The sequence below is a fragment of the Falco cherrug genome, chromosome 3, assembly GCF_023634085.1.
Source record: "Falco cherrug isolate bFalChe1 chromosome 3, bFalChe1.pri, whole genome shotgun sequence".
Lineage (NCBI taxonomy): Eukaryota > Metazoa > Chordata > Aves > Falconiformes > Falconidae > Falco > Falco cherrug.
The window spans coordinates 29,573,772-29,593,413 of NC_073699.1; the positions used below are offsets into that span (position 1 = coordinate 29,573,772).

At 36.3% G+C, this 19,642-nt stretch overlaps 1 protein-coding gene across 6 annotated transcripts in view; it reads right to left on the reverse strand.

The window, feature by feature from the left end:
- The window catches only part of VPS13B (vacuolar protein sorting 13 homolog B), a 478,367-nt gene that overhangs the window by 94,712 nt on the left and 364,013 nt on the right, over positions 1–19,642 (reverse strand). For 5 of the 6 annotated variants that reach the window (XM_055706070.1, XM_055706071.1, XM_055706068.1 and 2 more), the window contains 2 exons: positions 13,736–13,873; positions 2,001–2,408 (listed from right to left, as the gene is read on the reverse strand). In XM_055706070.1, coding sequence (XP_055562045.1) covers positions 2,001–2,408; positions 13,736–13,873 — 546 coding nt within the window. Of the gene's footprint in view, positions 1–2,000; positions 2,409–10,846; positions 11,524–13,735; positions 13,874–19,642 lie in introns of those variants that run through there. The other variant, XM_055706072.1, reaches the window with a different exon arrangement.

Consider the following 19,642-nt stretch of genomic DNA (forward strand, 5'->3'; position numbering starts at 1 on the left):
CATTAACCCTGTTCAGCTCAAAAGGTATATCTATAAAGCCTTTTGTAAAAAGAAAATTAGCGAAGAACTGACATTTAAATACTCCTTGCTCAAAAGACACAACTACTACACTTTTTTCCAATTGAGTTAGCTTGCATAATTTCTTTACAATAATAAAACAAATCTAGTTAGTAACTGTGGTATTCTTCTGAAGTATTTTTAACACAAAATTATAACACCATTTCCCTCTCACTGAGTAATTTATCTTCGTTCCTGAAGGTATATTTTCCATTTTGGTTTCTATTAGCACTTTCATTTCAAATTATTAATTTTAGATAAAAGTTCAAACTATTTATTAAATGAATTTTTGCCAGTTTCAATCAGTTTTGTGGAAGTGTGTCTAAAACAATTTAGTGCATTGTCACAGTAACATGCAAAACCTCATGCACATGTATTTTTCTTATTATAAAGCAAAGGTAAGGCAACTTTAACTGGAAAAAAATGTGAAAAGTGTGTTGATGTCTGTTTATTGTTTGGTTATTAAAGTTTTTCATACAGAATAACTAATTACCATTTTCATTAGATTCAGCATCAGTGTTGCTTTACTTAACAATGCTTGCCAGACAACAAATGTACTGAAGATTCATGTACAGCTTGTGACATGAAAAATAGTTTGGCTTCCTCAGACTGCCAGAAGAACTAAGAAACAGAACTCTGTAGCAGAACATTTCTGAGGCTTAACGTGCAAGGCAAGGTACATTCTCTTTCTGGGAGGATGAAAAACTCCAGGATAAGTGATATGCACTGCTGACTTTGCCAAATTGCTTTATAGTACAGTGACAGAACAGGCTCAAGCTTTGATATATCAGAGCTTGCTGGAGACACTATAATGTACCATGAGACAGATAATGTACAAATGATAGAGGGGAAGTGATGGAAGGAAAGAGGATTATTACACAGAAAGAAACCTAGAACTATTTAAAGGACATTAGAAAGGCCTTTTCCTCAGTTGCAGTGCTTTCTGTGCTAGGCTTGTGATCTGATTGGAAAAGTTCCTGCCTGTGCTGTTGTTTATTTATGGATAAATCAAGAGTTTCAGGCTCCAGCACTTCCATACACTTTCATGTCCTATGAACCTTACATTTTTCATTTTTAACTTTTAAAACAATAAAGAAGCCATGAAACTTGCTGGCCTAAGGATAAATATTTCTGATGAAAAAGAAATAAATCACCACCTCGCTTGGCCTACAACTTGTTCCTTTCAGCTAAAGACCATTTTGCCTCACAAGATACTCTGCCAACTACCTACATCTGGCTCATATCCATATCATATAAATGTACCATCTTATTAATGTTATTAAAAGACTAATACAACAATTTCCAAAGACACTTAAAATTGTCTTTATTTTAATGAGTCTCTGGTATCCTGTTAATTATACCCAAGCTGTGAAGTTTCCTTGCAGTTCTGCAGTAATGAGGCTGGAGCACCCGTTTTCCCTGGGTGACTCTCAGCTGTGCAGAGGAAGCATGTAAAAATTTAAAACTTCACAAGCCTGGAGGAGAATAGTGATATGACTCAATAGTTACATAGCAGCATATGTCAGGGCTCTGAACAATTATTTCTGGTTTGGTTTTTTTTTTTTTTTAACAGAAGTATAGGGTCCTAACAAGAAAATGTAGTTAGAGAGTGAAAACTGTCAAAATCTTGCCCTTTGAAGTATGTGCTGAATTATCAGAATACCTGAATAGTGGTTCTGGTAACCACTATTCCAGCCAGAATTCCATCAATAAATTAGTAATTACAAGCTAGGGGATATTAACTACAAAATTAAGTACTCTTTGGTGCTGCCTTACTGCAAGGGAAACTCAGGTAATGCAGTCCACTAGGTATTTGCTATTTTCTGTTGTAGATTTATTAAGTTAGCCAGAGGAGTTCCCTTCAGCGGCCCATGCTTTAAAATGGTTACTAGACCACCACTTGAACAAGTCAGTAGCACTTCCAACTTGGAAAAAACTCTTACCTGCACTTTTATGTCCACTTCTAATATTCAGGCTCCCAGTGAGGTTTGATAAAGAGACTAACAAACAAGGTTTACTGGGATGTGGGATGGTTTCCATCAAAATAACCACTTGAACAGTGTGAATGGAAATCTTCTGGAAGCAGGAAAGGGCCTGCCACAAATTTTCTTGTACTGAAGCCTTTTGCACAGCATTGGTGTGTGCAGCAGGTAGGAAATCCTTTGTACTGGAGTGCTTGGTTATTGAAGTGACATCTTCATCTGGAATAATGCCAGCTGGTGGAGCAGCCTCCTTCCTGGGCTCATCATCATTTGTGGTTACAATTTGCTTAAAAAACTGGTTTATTTGATCAAGTCTGACAAAACTGAGATTTGCTTTTAAAGGTTTTGATATGTCCACATTTATGTCAGCTGTAGGAGGGAATCAGAGAAAGAAGTATGAGAAGCTATAGTGCAATTATTCAAGCAAAGTAAAAATATTAGAAATTTAGTGGAGATAACATTATTCCTATCATGTTTAATTAAAAGAATAGAATCAATGGTAAAAAATCACGAAACTGTTTTTAGGAATAAATCTGAACCAAAACATCATGAAAAGTACTAGAAGCAATTTTCACTATATACAGTTTTAAAGCAAGAAACATGTCACAACATGAATCTTATTTCCCTGTTTCTTCCCAGGGATTACCACAGCTAACTGAAAGACACACACATTATTTGAGTGTGTAGGAGGGAAAATACATTAGTCCTTTTGTGTCAGAATGAAAATACACTTCACATTCTCTTGAGTTTTACATCCAATAGATCTATTTGACTAAAATCCAAAGACAACAGTGAACATTTTCAACACATTTAAATGAGTGAATAACATGTATATTTTGTTGTTTCCTATACACACCTAATGTGCAGTATTCTTCCATGCATTTTCAAGATGAAATGTAAAATAAAAAGCAAATATAAAAACAGAGATATGTTTAGATTTCTTTGTTTTCCAGGAAGATTGGAATAACCTAATATTTTAAAAATGTTCTTTGTCTCCTTAGTGAAGGATTTTGGTACTTCCCAGACTATTAAATTCTCACAGAATTTTTAGAAATCACAACTAATATGAAAAACATTGACAATAGTGATATTTTAGTAGCTGAGAAGTTGCAATTACCAAGATTATTTCACAGATAGGAAGCAGGATTTTATGATGCCTGAAACTCATTTCTGTGCTGCTATCTGCCTTTTTATCAGTACATTATACTTCATTACAGAAATCTAGCTTTAACTTAGGTTTTTAACATGTTTCATTTCAGATTCAGCTTTCATCCAGTAATGAGACAGCTACCCTGGGCACAGGGAAAAGCCTGCTTTTCACTTTGCTGTTTCATTCCCACAGCCTCACCCTCAAGAACCAAAAAATGAGTAAAATTTTGTGCATTTATCTAAACTAGATTATACGTTCAGAGAAAACAGCACTACTTAGTTTCAAGTTTCATTATAGATATAGGAAATACTGTTAACGGTTTTACACAGATTAATGACTATTTCATCAAAATTAGGACCTAGTTTCAACTTGTCCAGGATCACGCTCTACTTTTAATGCTGATGGAAACTTAATGAGCTTGTCTTCCACTCTTTAGGTAAATTACAAGTTTTAACAACAATGGTAAAGGGCTGCAGGAGCAGAGCTTTAGAGCTGCTCTTAAGCATAGGTTTATACTGACTTTAGAGAGTCCCAAGCACATGACAAAGCACTTTTATGACCCTCCCAAAATATCTGGGGGTTCTAAATTTACCTTAGGTGCTTTAGTATCTGAATAGATAATTCTCTGATTTATAAACTAGCAATTTTTCTGCAAAGAAAAATTTATTAATGGCCATGTAAGATTTTTTATAGCTGAATAAAAAACACCCAAACTTAGCCACTGCTAACTAAGATTTAAGACTGAAAAACTATTTTAATTGTAACTTACAATTTTAATCAATGGTTTTCTGAAAATACTTTCTCTTGTGTTAAAGCCTTCTATGCTGAAACTGTGGCAAAACACTAGCTAACACATGACCTAGTGGAAAGGCATGTATCAAAGCTAGGAAGCTGGACGTTACAAAAAAGCAAGATTTTTAGGCACCCAAACTCACACATGATCAACTTGGAAGATTTTTCAAAATACTTGTGTACTGATATTTTTAATTAAAACCAAGGGAAGAAAAATGTCATAACACTTTGGAAAATCTCTCCAACCTTCTTGGCACTAAAGAACACCCCAAGAGTCGCCTGCCTTTTTGCACACACCCTTGGTTCTCTCCTCCATTTGAATGGAAAAAGGAGACTTACGAAGAAAGTAGAGACCCATGTGACATTACAATATTAATTTACTTACGATACTCAAATGGAAAGGAGTGTTATTCTAATAAGTTTTTTAAAAAACCCCAAAACAACAAAAACCCAATCGAACAAACCAAGCAGCATTTTTAAAATGATCCAAGTCTGAAATCCAACTTGCACTAGGATTTGGGTTTCTGAACCATTTAGGCACTTTCAAATCAAGTCCCTTATCAACTTAATTTTCTCCATTAACAATGTAGTAATAAAGGAGTAAAACAGAAGATATGTGCTTGGCTTTGCTACATAATTAAGTCTGTAAGTTAATAAATGAGGAAAGGACCCTTATTGCTTGGTGTGACAGCTTTCACAGCTAACTGCTTTGCCAAAAGCACATTTTATTGCCAACACTTTCCTACGGTAGTATAGCCCAGAAGAGGAAAAAACCCACAACCCAAGAACTACTTAGACATAAGTTGATAGAACAGGTGGAAAGCTAAAGCCAGAGAATAAACTGATTGAGAAAGATTTAAAAGGAGATGAATTCAAGAGCAATAGTTCTCTCTTGGGCTTCCTCAGGCCAGGGCAGAGAAGACACAGGCTGCTGGTGAAGCTCAGTGGTGGAACATGCACAACACCTGGGGTGCTGGGCATGTGTTTTATCACTGCTGTTAGTCACTTGTTTTCACAACCACCACACTCATCTAAGAGAGCAATAAAAAAAATGGACGCTAGGACACCAGAGAAATGCAAATGAACTCCCTGTTTTCTGTTTGGAAACAACACATGTCACACAGAAAATGTTGTCATGACTGATAGCTTGACAAAGGCTTGTATTAAGTTATTATTATCCAGTGAATCAGCTCTGACCAAAGGTGGTGGCAGCCAGAAGCATAATTGCAGAGAATGTAATTCTGGAACCTTCACTGCAAATATTTTAACCATCTCATAATGACATAGGCTATTTTTACAACTGGGGAAAGATTATATAAGGAGATTCTTTGGCATTTTAAGTAAAATGTTCAAAAAATAAAAATCCAATTGAGCAATCAATATTTTTAGTCTTTGTCCCGTTTTACAATTTATACATAGCACTGTAAAAGAAACTTCAACATTTCTTCAAGAAAAACATATTTAAGTGATGGACAAACAGTGAAAACTGATGAAATATGAAGACCTATACATAGCAGCTGGTGAAAATAGATGTTCAGCAGCTTCTTCAGTCACTCAAAATGGGCTAAAAAGAGATGTTTCAATGTAAACGGTCACCTAGATGCAGCTGAAATAAAATTTCCAGCGTGCAAAATCCAAGGGAGACAGTCTTTTTAGATGATTTTAAACACCTTGGGAAGCAAATCACGCAGCACTGTGCAGATTCTGTACCGGTAGGAAAGCACTGGTTCCTATAATACAAACTCCTCTTTGAATTGTCCAAAATTACCTCGGAATCATGACAGAGAAAAAGGTAGCTCAAAGCTGCCTTTAACTTCTCAATTACACTGACAATTACATTGTCGATACTCTCTCTCCTTTGGCTGCTAGTGCCTTGCTACCACAATTATACCCCAATGCTTTCTTTAGATTAAAGGCATAGTAGCAATAACTTATTTTGCCAGGTGTTATCTATTTCCAGCAAATAAATAGTAAAGAAATTACTGTGTTTGTAAATAGATTTCATTCAAGTGAGTTATTTCTGATTGTGTTTATATCAGACTGAACTAGACAGTATTAGAGCAGTGTTTTTTTTATTACAGTGTAGCATTTGAGTGCAGAATTTAACTTGTTCTTTCTCTCTCTCAATTTCTTCACTATGTCTCTTTAGATTACCCATTAAATCCATGTCTGTCAATTATTAGTTTCTAATTGCCCTTCACAACTTTCTGAACAGCTACTAGGAAACAGAATGATGAAATGACTATTGAGTTAAAAGGTGATTAGATAAATATAAATAAATTACACTTATTATATGCTCACACCACACCAGGAGATGACTTAAGAGTGGAAGGGAAAGAATCACATTGCAATAATGAAATCAGAGAGGGAATTCGGGTCCCAGAGGCGATTCTACGGAGTTTATGTTAATGTACACCTTGTGGGGGACCAAAAATCAACTGGAATAGTTTCCTGAAAACCGTTTCCAGCTATTTTCTCATTTAAAAAGTTCCAACTTCACTTGACCCATTAGTCATCATATTACTTACATTTATTATGTATTTTGAAATCTATTACAAAAAACCCAATGGATTCAATATGGCCTGTTTGAACAAAATCATAACATCTATAAAAGAAAACCTATGAGCAGCACTCTGAAACTTCTGTCTGAAACAATTTCTTTCTTTGTCATTTTATTACTTTGAGCTTCAGATAGAAAATTTCAGGGTTATGTGTATTTTACCCTTGTTCTCCATAACATTCAGATTTGTACTGTGAAGATATAATTTTATGCTGTGAACTTCGGATAATGATATTATTCAAAAGGACTTTTTATTTGGTGGGCTAAGGAAGAATAAGCAACGCAAAAATAACAAAGTTCCTAGCAAGTTGCTTTAGGTCAATCCCAGCTCTTACTGAAGTCAGTGGGCTTATTCTAATATATGCCATAACTTAATGTACACCAGGTTATTATTTCCATGACTAATAAACTACCACAGTATACTCCTAATCTGAAAAACCAGAAAGTAAACTCCATGAAAATTATTTATAAGCTTTATTTATATGACTGGGATCTTTTCACAGACTATGAGAAAAGTTAAGAAAAATATGGCATCTTCCAAGAATGTGTTCCCTTCTCATACCCCTCATTCTGCAGTGAAACTTTTATTTTTTATAGCTAATATAGAAATACCAGGTCTTTCTCCCTCAGCGTGGACATGGGTCTCATTCTCCTCTACCCCAAGAAGGCGGTAAAATATTAAACTTCTTAATAAATAGTACTGTCATAGAAGAAACTACTGTTTGCCCTAAACTCTTAGGAGGATTGAATTTCCTAGTCCTAAACAGGAGAGGAGCAGACAACAGGCAGGAAACATTTCACCACCAGTAATATTCTTTCTCTGGGAGCCACCCATCCTGATGTAGGGAGTTTAAACAGAGGAAATCTGAGGAAAGTAAAGGTAATCTTGAGCCCTGATTCTGATTTGGAGTCAGGGTGGCCCTTCAGTAACAGAGAAATGGCTGAATTGCAAAAATTAAATTTATAAAAATAGGGAAGAGAGAGACATGTAAAGAAAAGACTAGCTGTACTGTTCTCAATTGTCCCTGGTCAGGCATCAAAAGAGAGACAAATTAAAAGAAATTGAAAAGCAAGAAGAATCCAAATGAATTGTTTTTATCCTCTAATTCATCATTCCCAATTTGGATCAAGGGAAAAGAAAGGAGAAACTTGAGACAAGGCTTCAGAGGCCATCTGCAGTCCATCTTTTATTCTGCTTCTGTGAGACAGATGCCAATTAGTCTGGAAGAGGCTGGTAGTCACTGCTCAGTATTTCTACCTACTGCTGTCTGTGTGCTGCAGCTCTACAGAAGCAGCTCTCTAAGGCCAATATGGCAAACTACAGCCTTCAGGGAGCTTAATCAACCTGAGCCATACAGGGTGTTCCCCAGCAATAACAACTCCTACTTCCATGACCTAGTATGTCACTGACATTATGGAAAGGTGACACTAAGACATTAACAGCTCTAGCTAGCCAGTGCCTGAGTTTCAGATCTCAGACAAGGGTCAGAGTGATGTCATTCTATTCATTTTTAAAAATTGTCACAATTGAACCAAAATAAATTGTTGTAGGTCAAGACGACCAAAGATACCATGAATAAATGATGGCGGGTTACTGCTGTTCATAGGATGTTGACTAAAATTAAGCAATTGTGCAACTACCAAATAACCTACAGAAAGGTGTCAAGAGTTGGGTGGTAAGGCCAAAAACTATAACGGGGACATTGGGAGCCACGACCATGAAAAGAAAACACTCATTAAGGGAAATGTTAACTCTCTCAAAGAGCCAGGGAAGTTGAAGCACAATATGGTGGCATGAAACAAATTTTTCCAGATCATGGAGCACGTTTGTGGAAAAGAAAAGAACCCATAAATACTAACTCTCTATGATGTGCTTAGCTGCTGAATAATACATATACATTAAGACATAAATGGGGGGGGGGGGGGGTAAGAGGATTTCAGAAAATAGAGTGAATGTGTGAGGTAAGTTTTAAAAGAATGCTGCTGCACTGGAAAAGATACCAAGAAAATATTTCCCAACTTATCCATGTGGCTTTGGTGTGCAGTTTTAATTTTCAGTACTTAGCCATCTAAGAAACTAAATTTAAAATAGGTGTTGTAGACACTGCTTTCAGAAAAGTACTTTGATAATTTTATGCATTATTACACTGGTATTACAGACAATAGATGTGTCAAAACCAAAGCAATACCTACAGGCTGGTACACCTGTTTGGAATATTTCTCTTTGCCTTCTTAATCAAATAAATATCATTTCATGGCTACAGTGTCAGTGCTTTAAAAACTTGTTTGTAAAAGAGCAAAGGGAAAAAAAACCTACTAGAAAGCTCAAAAGTTTTGCAAATGACCCAGAGTTAATTAGAAAAGTCTGCACCCTGGCTAGTTCCCCTTCTCACGTGTCAGCTCTCATTAAATCAAAAAATTCTCATTTCAAAGTTAACAAACACCATGGTTAACAAAACTGTTAAACTGGGATCAAGTGGGCACATTCCTAGGTTTATATATGATGTCATGCTAAGCAGCCCACAGCTGAACTTGCAAGCAGTATGAATGATTTTTCAATATATTAAGTATCTGATCTAATGCTAATTTTCTCTCTATAGGCTAACTGTGCTGGGAACAGGTGGCCCTGCTTTCAATTACGGAGGGCTAACATGCCAGTGTGAGGCCTGGATTAGTTCACCTTCTCACAGGGAATTTGCCTCGGTTGGGAATGGATTTATTATGGCTTCACACATGGAATGGAGCTCATGTCAGCTGAGGGCAGTGATACATCATATGATTCAAATTAACCTGCTGTGGACTGTTCCGCAGGGCTGATATTGTGTATTAAAATGACGACATTTTTAAAACAGCTTGAAAGAAACCAGGATTGCTGAAGTGCAATGGTTCCAATTTGTTCCAACTAATCTATCACCTGCTGGAGATATTATTCTAGTGGGTTTCTGGTAGCTGCTATTTTCCAGGCTTCTCCATACCACTGACCTTGCTAATGGATACAGTTGTTGCCTCTGCAAACAGGGGGGAAAAAAAGCCAGAGAGAGTACCATGGTGCGGTTTTGTTTGTTGCTTTTTAACCATAAACCTAGCTCCAGTGCCATGCCCCTCGTGGTGTCCAAACTGTGCCACAGAGGGACTGGCAGGAAAGAGCAATCCCCCAGGTCACCCAGGTCTCACTTCATCTTTCAGTGGGACACGGCATTTCTTTGTTTGTCTGCATAGTTTCTTCTGTAGAAAGGATTTCAAAAGGCAAAGCAAGTATCAAGGACTGCAGCTGTTTTACACCTAGCCTAATGTCTTCCCAAGAAACTGCTGGGGGAAGAGGACTTTGGCATAAACCATCTATATTTTGCATGTATGAGTATTTTAAGGCAATTTGTATGAAGCTGTACTTCACAAACATGTTTTGTATCATTTGCATGCAGAAAGAATACATCAAAAAGGCAGCTTTTATAGCTAAGAAAGCATAGTTGTATTAAAAAAAATCCAAAGAAAGGACTAGAGGGTAAAGAGAATAGATTTTCAAACACTATTAAAACAAGATGGTCATATTTGTTCCTCACCTAATGAATAATATCTAATACTGAAGCAATAAATAGTTCTTTTACATGTATTAGACGAGAATTAGATGTACAATCCAGAAACAGACTGATTATAAAAGAGAAAGGGTCATGTAAACTGATGTAGATGGAATTTAAAAAATTTTAAATAATTAGTTACTGTAGAAAGAGAAAGAATAGTCCTTTAATACATTGTGGGGTTAAAGTTGAGGTCTGTTCCCACAGGCCTGATGATGAATGCTTATTTCTCCTAGGATCCTATTACCTTAAATCTGGAAGAAATGTCATTTTTCTTTAGTTGCCAAAAATGTACAAAATAATCAACTCATGCGGCAAGAAGTGCATTAATGTATCCTGTTATTCTCATTTAATTAGTGGTTTCCAAGTTTAGCTACTTGCTGTAGTTTTTTGATCTCCAAGCTAATATGGACTGACAACCTGGTTTCCTGTGTGGTGAAACCATATGATTTTTCTGTGGAACACTATCTACTTATCTACTTCAGCTGACAAACGATTTACAAGGAGTACCAGTTTTATCTAACACAGCAAACACTTGGAACCACTTGCAGATTTTTTCTTTTAACTGCTTGCATAGTAGTTTGCATCATACAGAAGATAGGCGTTTGATAGTTATATTTGAAATTTAACCTCAGCACACTAACAATGTATTTTGCAAGAAAAATGACATTACAATTAAACCACTGAACTTTAAACACTCATAATCTATACAGAAAGCCACATAGTTAACCCAGCTGCTACATCCAGACTTTTGTCTGCATAGGCACAGCTTCTAAAAATGTGCTGACTCTTTCAAACAGCATATCAGCTGTACCCAACAAGCATTTTAATAATTTACTTATTGCAGTTATAAAACACAGATACATAAATGAATATGAAAACGCACAGTATGCCTTAGAAAACATACCACTTAGCAGCAGCGTTATTTGCCAAATGTTCACCCAAAAAGTGTAGGCCCTCGAGGCCTGCAACATAAGCATACTTCAGCAGTGCCTTTATTTATTCAATTTATTAATTGTGATGTCTTCCATCACAAATATTGTTTGTCTGGTGACCTCACAAGAACTTCCCGGAGTTTTGCTCAGGTTCTCATCCTCAATGAACAACTGCCAACTTAGTCAGGATCTGGTGGTGTAGGCACTTTCTCCAGGCCTGCTGATGGCCAAGCTACCTCATTCTGGAAGCAGCTGTGGTTAGAAGACTTTCCCCCCCGGGAGAGTTAGTAACTTATTTTCCAGTAGCCTGCTGAGGAGCTGTCAAGCTTTCATAATGCTTTGTATGTGCCATTCTGATGCAATCATATGCGGAAAGTGCCTTCCATTACTCATCCAATGAAACCTCCAACCACCAAGGAAGGCTTCTTGGTAAAGGTTAGTTCATTTGAAGAGGATCTCACAGTGGCAACACCTAAGGTTAGAAAAATCTGCAATGGAATCCAGAGCTGTTTTGTTATATTATGCCAGCAAAACACTTCGTTAAAATTCAGAGTAATTACTGTTGAGTCATGTGTAATGGTAGTTCCAATTAGCAGCCAAAAGGTGATAAAAAAGCCCAATGCCATTTGGCTAAGAAGAGATCCTGCAGGAAATCTCTGAAGTTTGATATGCTTCGTGAAAATAAACAGACTGGTTTATGATGCATTAATTTATTGGGTTTTAGATCCCTATTTAGTCATATATCATGGAGGGATTTAACATCGATTCAAGATCTGACTGAATTGTTGAGAATGAAGTAGACACTTAGACTACTTGTGAATATATACTTTGCAATTTATACCAGCTTCCACGTCTGCTAGTTTAGTTAGAAGTCTGTCCTACTGGCAGGAGAGCATCAGGGAAAAACCTTCAGCTGTGTAATAAATTAAATATAAAGGCTGCGCCAAGAAACTACATTGAGAATCTTCAGAAAAGGGGAATGCACAGACAAAGGGTCTGGCAATATGGGAATCTGCCAGATGTGGGGAGAGAGAACAGAAAAGAATTGGGAGAGGGGGTGTGTGTGTGTATGTGTGTAAGGGTAAAGGAAAACCAATCTGGGAGCAGTAACGGAAAGGCCACTGATAGCAGGTGTTTCTACACCTCCTGTGCTGGTCACGATTAGAATGAAAATCCAATATTATCAATTAATCCTTTAGTCCAAATGGCAGTAGAACATGCAGTAGGTCTGAAGGTTCAAAGTCCTATTAACAAAGCCAAACAGGGATCAATATACAAAAGTTTTGCATTGTCAGGTGGTTTTAAAATCTTCTCTTAAAATAATGCTAAGGCAGCACAGAAAACAAAAAAAGGGGTAGTGATGAGGTTGTTCATGTACTTTATTCTTTCCTCGAGACTCCTGCCTGCCTACCTGCAAAAAATGGATTTTCAAGTTATGTAATTGAAGTATTTATAGTCAGCAGGTAAATATGTATGTCTTATTCTCTGGTTTTTCAATTTGCTGTCCTGTGGACTGATACGCAGAAGTGATTACTGCTTCACCCAAAACCAATATTAACTGTCTCCAACATTTAAATTTCTGTATTTTAAGCACCACCGAAAATTAAATGGTGAGTTTTAAATTGGTAACCTTAATATAATAAGAAAATCCTCAATTTCTGTGCCTCAGTTCCCTTCTGTGAAAAGGCAAGGGCATACTATTCCATCACCCATGGGAGGGTTGTACAGGTAAATTAGTATTTCTGTAGTGCTTAAATCTTAAAGCAGTAAGCAACGCAGAGGAAATATGGAATTCTGCTGTAGAGGCAGGTTTAGATAGTGTGCTGTAAGACTGTATGAATAGGGAAACACAGTACTGAAGAGTTACTCACTAAATGACTGATAACAGCTCATTCTGCATGCTGACTGAAGTAAGGATACTGGGGGGGGAAGTTACACAATTCAATGAATTATAAAAAATATGCAGAAACAAAATGAATTGCGATGGCACAGGTAAATGTGAATGTATTTTCTAACTTTTAATATAACTTCAATTATATTCTATGTAGTAATGTAGTTATAGATACAGAATTCACAAAATAGAGAATGGATGACATTTCAATTTGCAGGAGTTTCTGACACTCTAGGAGTGAAACTTCAAGTCACATTATTTTAAGTAAATGCTAATACACATTCATACTACACCACTTACATTTTGTGCTAATTAAAGAAACAGAATAACACTATTTGTTAAATTTTACAGTATCAGCACTTTAGATGATAGGAATTTGCAATGCCAGGTATCCAGATGCCAAAGAACTCATAGGAATGTGGCTTACAAAAATGTTCAGAAACATTTTAAAAGCCAGCTTTTATAAAGATAACTAATAAAATTTCAGTTGTTCTAGGGCTAGAAGCAGGTAGGTTTCATTCCACTGGAAATGTGCCAACTTCAGCTCTCCTGAGCAGTAAAATTTCTAAATTTACCTTGGGAAGAGAATAAATACTTAGACCTTAAACCTATGACTGGTCCATGACGGACCATTCCTCAACTTTGACTTCAATTCAGGGTAATTGCTGGAGGAAAATTTCACATTCATTAGCAAAGAATGCAACATTTTTCTTATTATCTAACGTGTGTGTCTATGTGTGCATATCTACAAATAGATTACATTAGAAAATACAGATTGAAGTGCAATGCTTACCTGGTCCATTAAGGAAGTCTTTAATTTGCACAGTGATAAAAGGAGGTGGAATACCACTTTTAGCATCTACCTCTCCTGCTACTGTCTGCAACCAGATCTTGCAATAATCCAGAGCTTCTGGTAGAGTCTTCCCAGGATCTATAGGTGATAATGATCATAGTCATTAATTATATTCCAGGAATTTGATACATAGACAATTGATTAAAGAGTATTTAAAAGTTTAAATTGTAACAAAGTAAATAATATTCCTAATAGAGCTGTTACACGTAACATTTGTGCCTATAGACAGATGCATGTGTATAACTATGCATGCATACACAGACAAGAGGGCAAAGCTGTAATTACACAAAGTATAGGAAACCCACAGAAATACCAAGTGAAATATGAGTAAAAACCATCAGTTACCACAAGATGACTTTAAATAGCACTCAATTTTAGCATTAATTATGATGACACTTAAGCAGTCCTTACAAGAGAATTTGTGCTCAAAACCTGCTACTTCTATATTGTATTTTCACCACCAGATAGAAAATAATAGATAAATTATAAAGGTTAAAAATCCAGAATGCTACCAGATCTCAGAAACAGAGCATAATGACAATATGGTTGTATCATTCTCTTTGGAGTTTCACTCAATAGCTTATCAGTAGCTATTCTTGCATACCACCTTGAATTGTATTCCTTTGATCAGTCTATAATATTACAATAGTACATTAAAATTAACTTCCTCCAAGTGCTATTCTTCATTTTCCACATATTACAAATGGCAAAACCAGTAGTGTAAACAGCTTTTTAATCTTCAGCAGCTCATGAACTTCATTATAATAGTCCTCAACTCTGGCACTACAGGTCTTAAGTTCTAAATAATCAATTATTCTTTGTTATCTAGACTTGCTACATTAATTATGGAATGTCTCTCATCTGCAATGATTTAAGGAGGTTTTCCTGATGTTATTCTCTTCCATTATCAGTCAATTAAAACCTACTATAATTACTTTATTTGAATTTCACTGAATGGATTGCTTTCAAGAGCACTATTTACATACCCACTATTATAGTCAACATATGGTATCGTGGTATCACAGTCATATGTGGACTGGGTATATAAAGCCAGCTTTGGAATTTGTATTTCTTGACCTTATCATGTGATTCATATAAAACTTGGCACATATGAACCCTTATGTGATTTCAAAGAACCTACTGAAACCAATTGATCATGACTTTAGATCTATATGGAAAAGATCAAAAGTTAGCACATTCTTCTGTTTTTATTTGATCAATTTTCAGGCAATGACTTTACAGCAGTATTTGTAGTGCATGGCATATACATTACAGCCTTTCCTTCCCTTTATTCCTGCTATACATTTATAAAAAGTCAGCTCTCAACAGTTATTTAAGAGCTGTCACTGCACACAACAGATTTGTATATTTTCCACGTGAATTTCTGTATTTTTATGGTTCTTAGCTCTTTCCTTTAATTACATTAACCAGAATGGTGTGGCACACTCCCTTTTCTGTAGTAACTACTTTAGGGAGTATCTTGTTTCCTGTGTCTGGAGTTTGTCTAGTATACTGAAAATACTAATAGTAAAAAATCTTTACCACCAAAGTACACATCTTTTGCAAAATCTAGGGATCTATACCATATCATCTTGTTCTGTGCTAGCAGCTCATCACAAATAAATAATACACTAATGTTTTTCAGAATATATAGTGTAAAGCACTGTAAAAAATTACTCAGCATTGTGCAATGAACATCACTGAATCAATTAAATTGATCTCTAAGTTACTGTTCCTTCAGAAGTATTAGTATAAACGTTTAGGTGTACCAATATGGGGCAAAATGTTGCAATATGCCACTATTTTGTCTCATTTCTGAAAGACGTCATCACATACTGTACATAGCAACCTTGATCATCTGCCGGCTTTTCAGAAAATCCAGTAAAATTAGTCAAACATTTCTTTTGAAGAATACTTTTATAGGTATTCCTATTACCCTAAAATGTGTTTATGTTATAAAATACCTAATAATTATTTCAAAGTTGCAGCTGTTTAAAGATGAAAATATCTTTGATGAAAAGAACTTACATAGCAGAAAATCCTTGGGTGACATAATACATTAGCTATACAAACCCTGCCCTCAAGGCATTGGGAATTGCAGCATGTAAGCACAGAATAAAAAAAAAAAAAGGAACCATGGGGCACTCAGATTATTTTGCTCTCTCATGTCTCCAAGGAGCACAGTACCATCACCTCTTCATTACCTGGGGCACTGCAGGACGGGGATACACAAATAATGAGAAGGACTCAAGAACTTGCAGATCAGGAATACAACACAAAGAAACCTCAATGCACAAAATTTGCCTGAGTCCATCAAAACATATTACATTTAACACAGCGCTGGCCTGACTGACTTCAAGCTTTTTTTTTTTTTTTTGTTCAAGTGAAACTGTGTTACTCTGAAATAATTCTGGAAGCAGGGTAGCTGCATTGACACAATTTTACACTAGAGGCAATAATCCTAAAGGATTATGCAAAGACTAATTTGAGTGCTTCCAAACATATGGCATATGGCTAATTTGGAACCTGGGTAACAGACCGCACCATACATCGAAATATGCCAGATAGGGATTAATAAGTAAGTTTTTACATAATGAGAAGAAAGCTAAAAATCCAGAGGTTTAAAAAATGACTGTGGTGGTGTATATCTCAAAAACTTGAAGGGAAATCCAAATAGGAGCTATAAAATGTATCTGGCTAAGACAAATTCATTTACATCAAAGGTCAAAAGACTGAAATATGTCTATCTTGGTTAAAATACTTTTTAAGGTAAAAAACAGCATACATATTTACATAGGATTAAAGATCAGGAAAGGAATAAAACAATATCTATCAATCGATCCCTATGCCAGGGGTACAGGAATTGCCAGAGAAGCAATCAAATGAAAAAGAGAAAGTTCAGGCTGAAAAGTGAGGAATTCCTGATGGGGAGAGGTGTTAGAAAAAGGAGTCTTCTCCCTCAAGGAAATGATGGAAACATTCAGAATGTTTAAAAATACACTTGACAGAACACTATAAAATATACAATAGGGAACAATTATGCATCAGCAGGGAACTGGTCTGAATAATATATTATAATAGGTCATTTCCATTTCCATTTTCTATGATTCTCCCAAAAATCAACACTTAAATTTGCAGTTATTTGTATAAAGAAAATGCTGGAGAAAACCCAAGGGATGCATATATAAGTAAAAGGAGAGGCTAGAATTACTCCACAGCAAGCCAAGAGAGAGAAAAGAAAGTCTTGAGAAGTGAAGAGCAGTGAAGACGGCCAGAAATTCTATCCTCTACACCATGTCAAAAATTTGTCTGTGGCAGCAAAAGAAAAATGGTGAGACAACTATCACAGATTGACAACCAAGACCGTAATTTAAAATCTGTAAGACAGAAGTTGAGGCCTTCAGTATGTCCACATTCGGAGACACACACACAGAGCTTTTTTTATTATTATTAGAAAAAAATAACCTCTAACTATTTTTGAATCTACCCAAACATCCAAAGCCACTTTTGGTCTTGTCAAGGCCCAGACCTCAGCTCCAAACTTTACAGTTTATGAAATATCTTCCTAACCTTAAATTGAATTTGCAAGCTTTTGATTTCACTGGCTATCCCCTCATTATTATGTCAATGGTAAAGCACAAACCCCAACCTTCTGAAGAAGGGGAAGGAAAGGAGGGAGGCAGGAGAAATTTCACATCTTGAAGATTTTCATTCTCCAGAATGTGCTTTTTTTCCAGTTTGCAACTGAGAGCCAGGGCAGCTCAGGGGGGCATAGCCTGTGGGAGGCATTAATAGGGGGGAATCTGTGATCCACAGCACCCCAACAGCTGCCAGGCAGGAGTGATGGGGCTACCGAGCGTGTGCACAGGACAGCAACTTGGCCTGTTCAGCTGGAACTTTACCCAGACCAAATGAGTTCTGCAACATGCTTTTATTTCAATGGATGAATCATATTTTGGTCTGCAGTCAATTTTAAAAGCCAGTACGATACTGCAATCATCTCTGCATTTCAAACTCTGAAGTGGAACTTTTGGTCTTTGTTTAAAAATGGTTTCCACTGGAATTTAAAGAACACAAGTGGGAAAACATTTCTACTAGAGTACTCACAAGTGCTGTGTCAGGAAGTTAAAAAATGAGCACTTACAGTAACCTGAAGAATGTACATTCCCAGGCCAGCTTGTCTTTACGGGTGGGGGCTGCACCCCCCACATCCATGGATGCAGATGTACTGGACAATAAATATACTCAGAGGGGAACAGGTGACACTCCAGCAAAACTCCCTCAATGCTATGCTAAGGGAACAGCCTTAAATCCTCTCTCTGCCTTGTAGGAAGCACAGACTGACAGAGAGGCAGTGAATCAGACTTCCTGCCAGAGCCAGCCTGCATTGCTCTCCATGCAGCCTGGGCTTTCCATTAGATCAGAGGTTACATGTGGTCTTAGCTACTGCATCTGCTCTTCATGGACCCCCTGCCATCAAAGGCGTGGGTGTAAAAAAAAAATAATAAAAAAAAAAATCAAGAATAATTCTGGATGGCCTCACAATGCCTGATTTTTGCAAATGCTTCACTGGCGGAAGTTGAAGAAATTCCATGCATAACAGATATTTACTGAGAAATTTTCTCTCCCTTAAAACAACCAAGCAACACAACCTCCTCTCTGAAAGTAAACAAACAAACAAATAGAAAAAAGATTTTTCAAGAATGCCCAGAGCACAATGGTCAGGAAATGAGGCAATTTTGTATCTGGATTACATTACCTGAAACAAAGCAAATAAAGATTTAAAAAAATATTTATAAAAGTGGCTTATGAGATTACATTAAAAACAATTGCACCCACTTTTATTTAAGTGGAAATGGCCAATGCTCTGTTGCAAAAACTAACGGTTAGCAGATGCTTTTTTATTAAATGTAGGATGAGCACTGAATAAAAAAAGCTTGTTTTTTAGTGTCTCAGGCTATTTATATAGAATCTTACAAATAAACGGAGGGAGCAACTAGTCTTTTTAATGGTGGTTATAAAGCAGTTAATATTTATTCCACTAATTTTATTTTGACTTGAAGTTCCTATACCTGGCAGTAGCATAATTACTATCAAACTGTTCAATTACGAAAATAATTAAAACCACAAACAAAGCAGTTTAGCACAACCATAATAAAACTGAGCCAACATTTTAATAACCTAGTAAGTCGTCTCTTCCTACAAAGTGACTTGCCAGTGGACTTGGTTGGACAGAAGGACTGGGGAAATTGAAAGCACAACCATCAGGTCTTTAGCTCCAAGGCAGGTAAATGCTCCCACATACAGACACTGGCCTGATGGAAATGTGCTGCTAATTGCTAATTAACATAGTAACCATACTTTCGTTTTAAATAGCCTATTTATTTCTATTTTATTCTGCAGTTCTTATTTATTTCATGTTTCAGGAAGCAAGCAAAAAATAACACTGCTAGTGTCAGAGAAGCCAAATTCTTTGGATGAAGTTTGGTGTTTCAGCCACTGTGCAACGCCCACTCACAAAAAAAGTGATAGCTCAATGTGCAAGATCTGAATTTTAAGCTCTATTAACTTGAAATTTTCCAAAATAAAAACAAAAGCCTTGTCCCAAATGAAATATATATGATTTCACAAAAATATTAAAAAATTATTTCTACACATGTTCAAAGCATTAAACCATCATAAGGCGGTAAGCTTAATTTTGTCACCAGCCCAGGATTAACTATTATTATCTTTAAAATTCATGCTGGTGCGGTCTTACAGGACAATTTCCCTGTTTTATTCAAAGTTTCATAAAACAGACTCTCATCTAATTACCTGTCAGAAGCATTTGTAAATTCTAGAGTATTC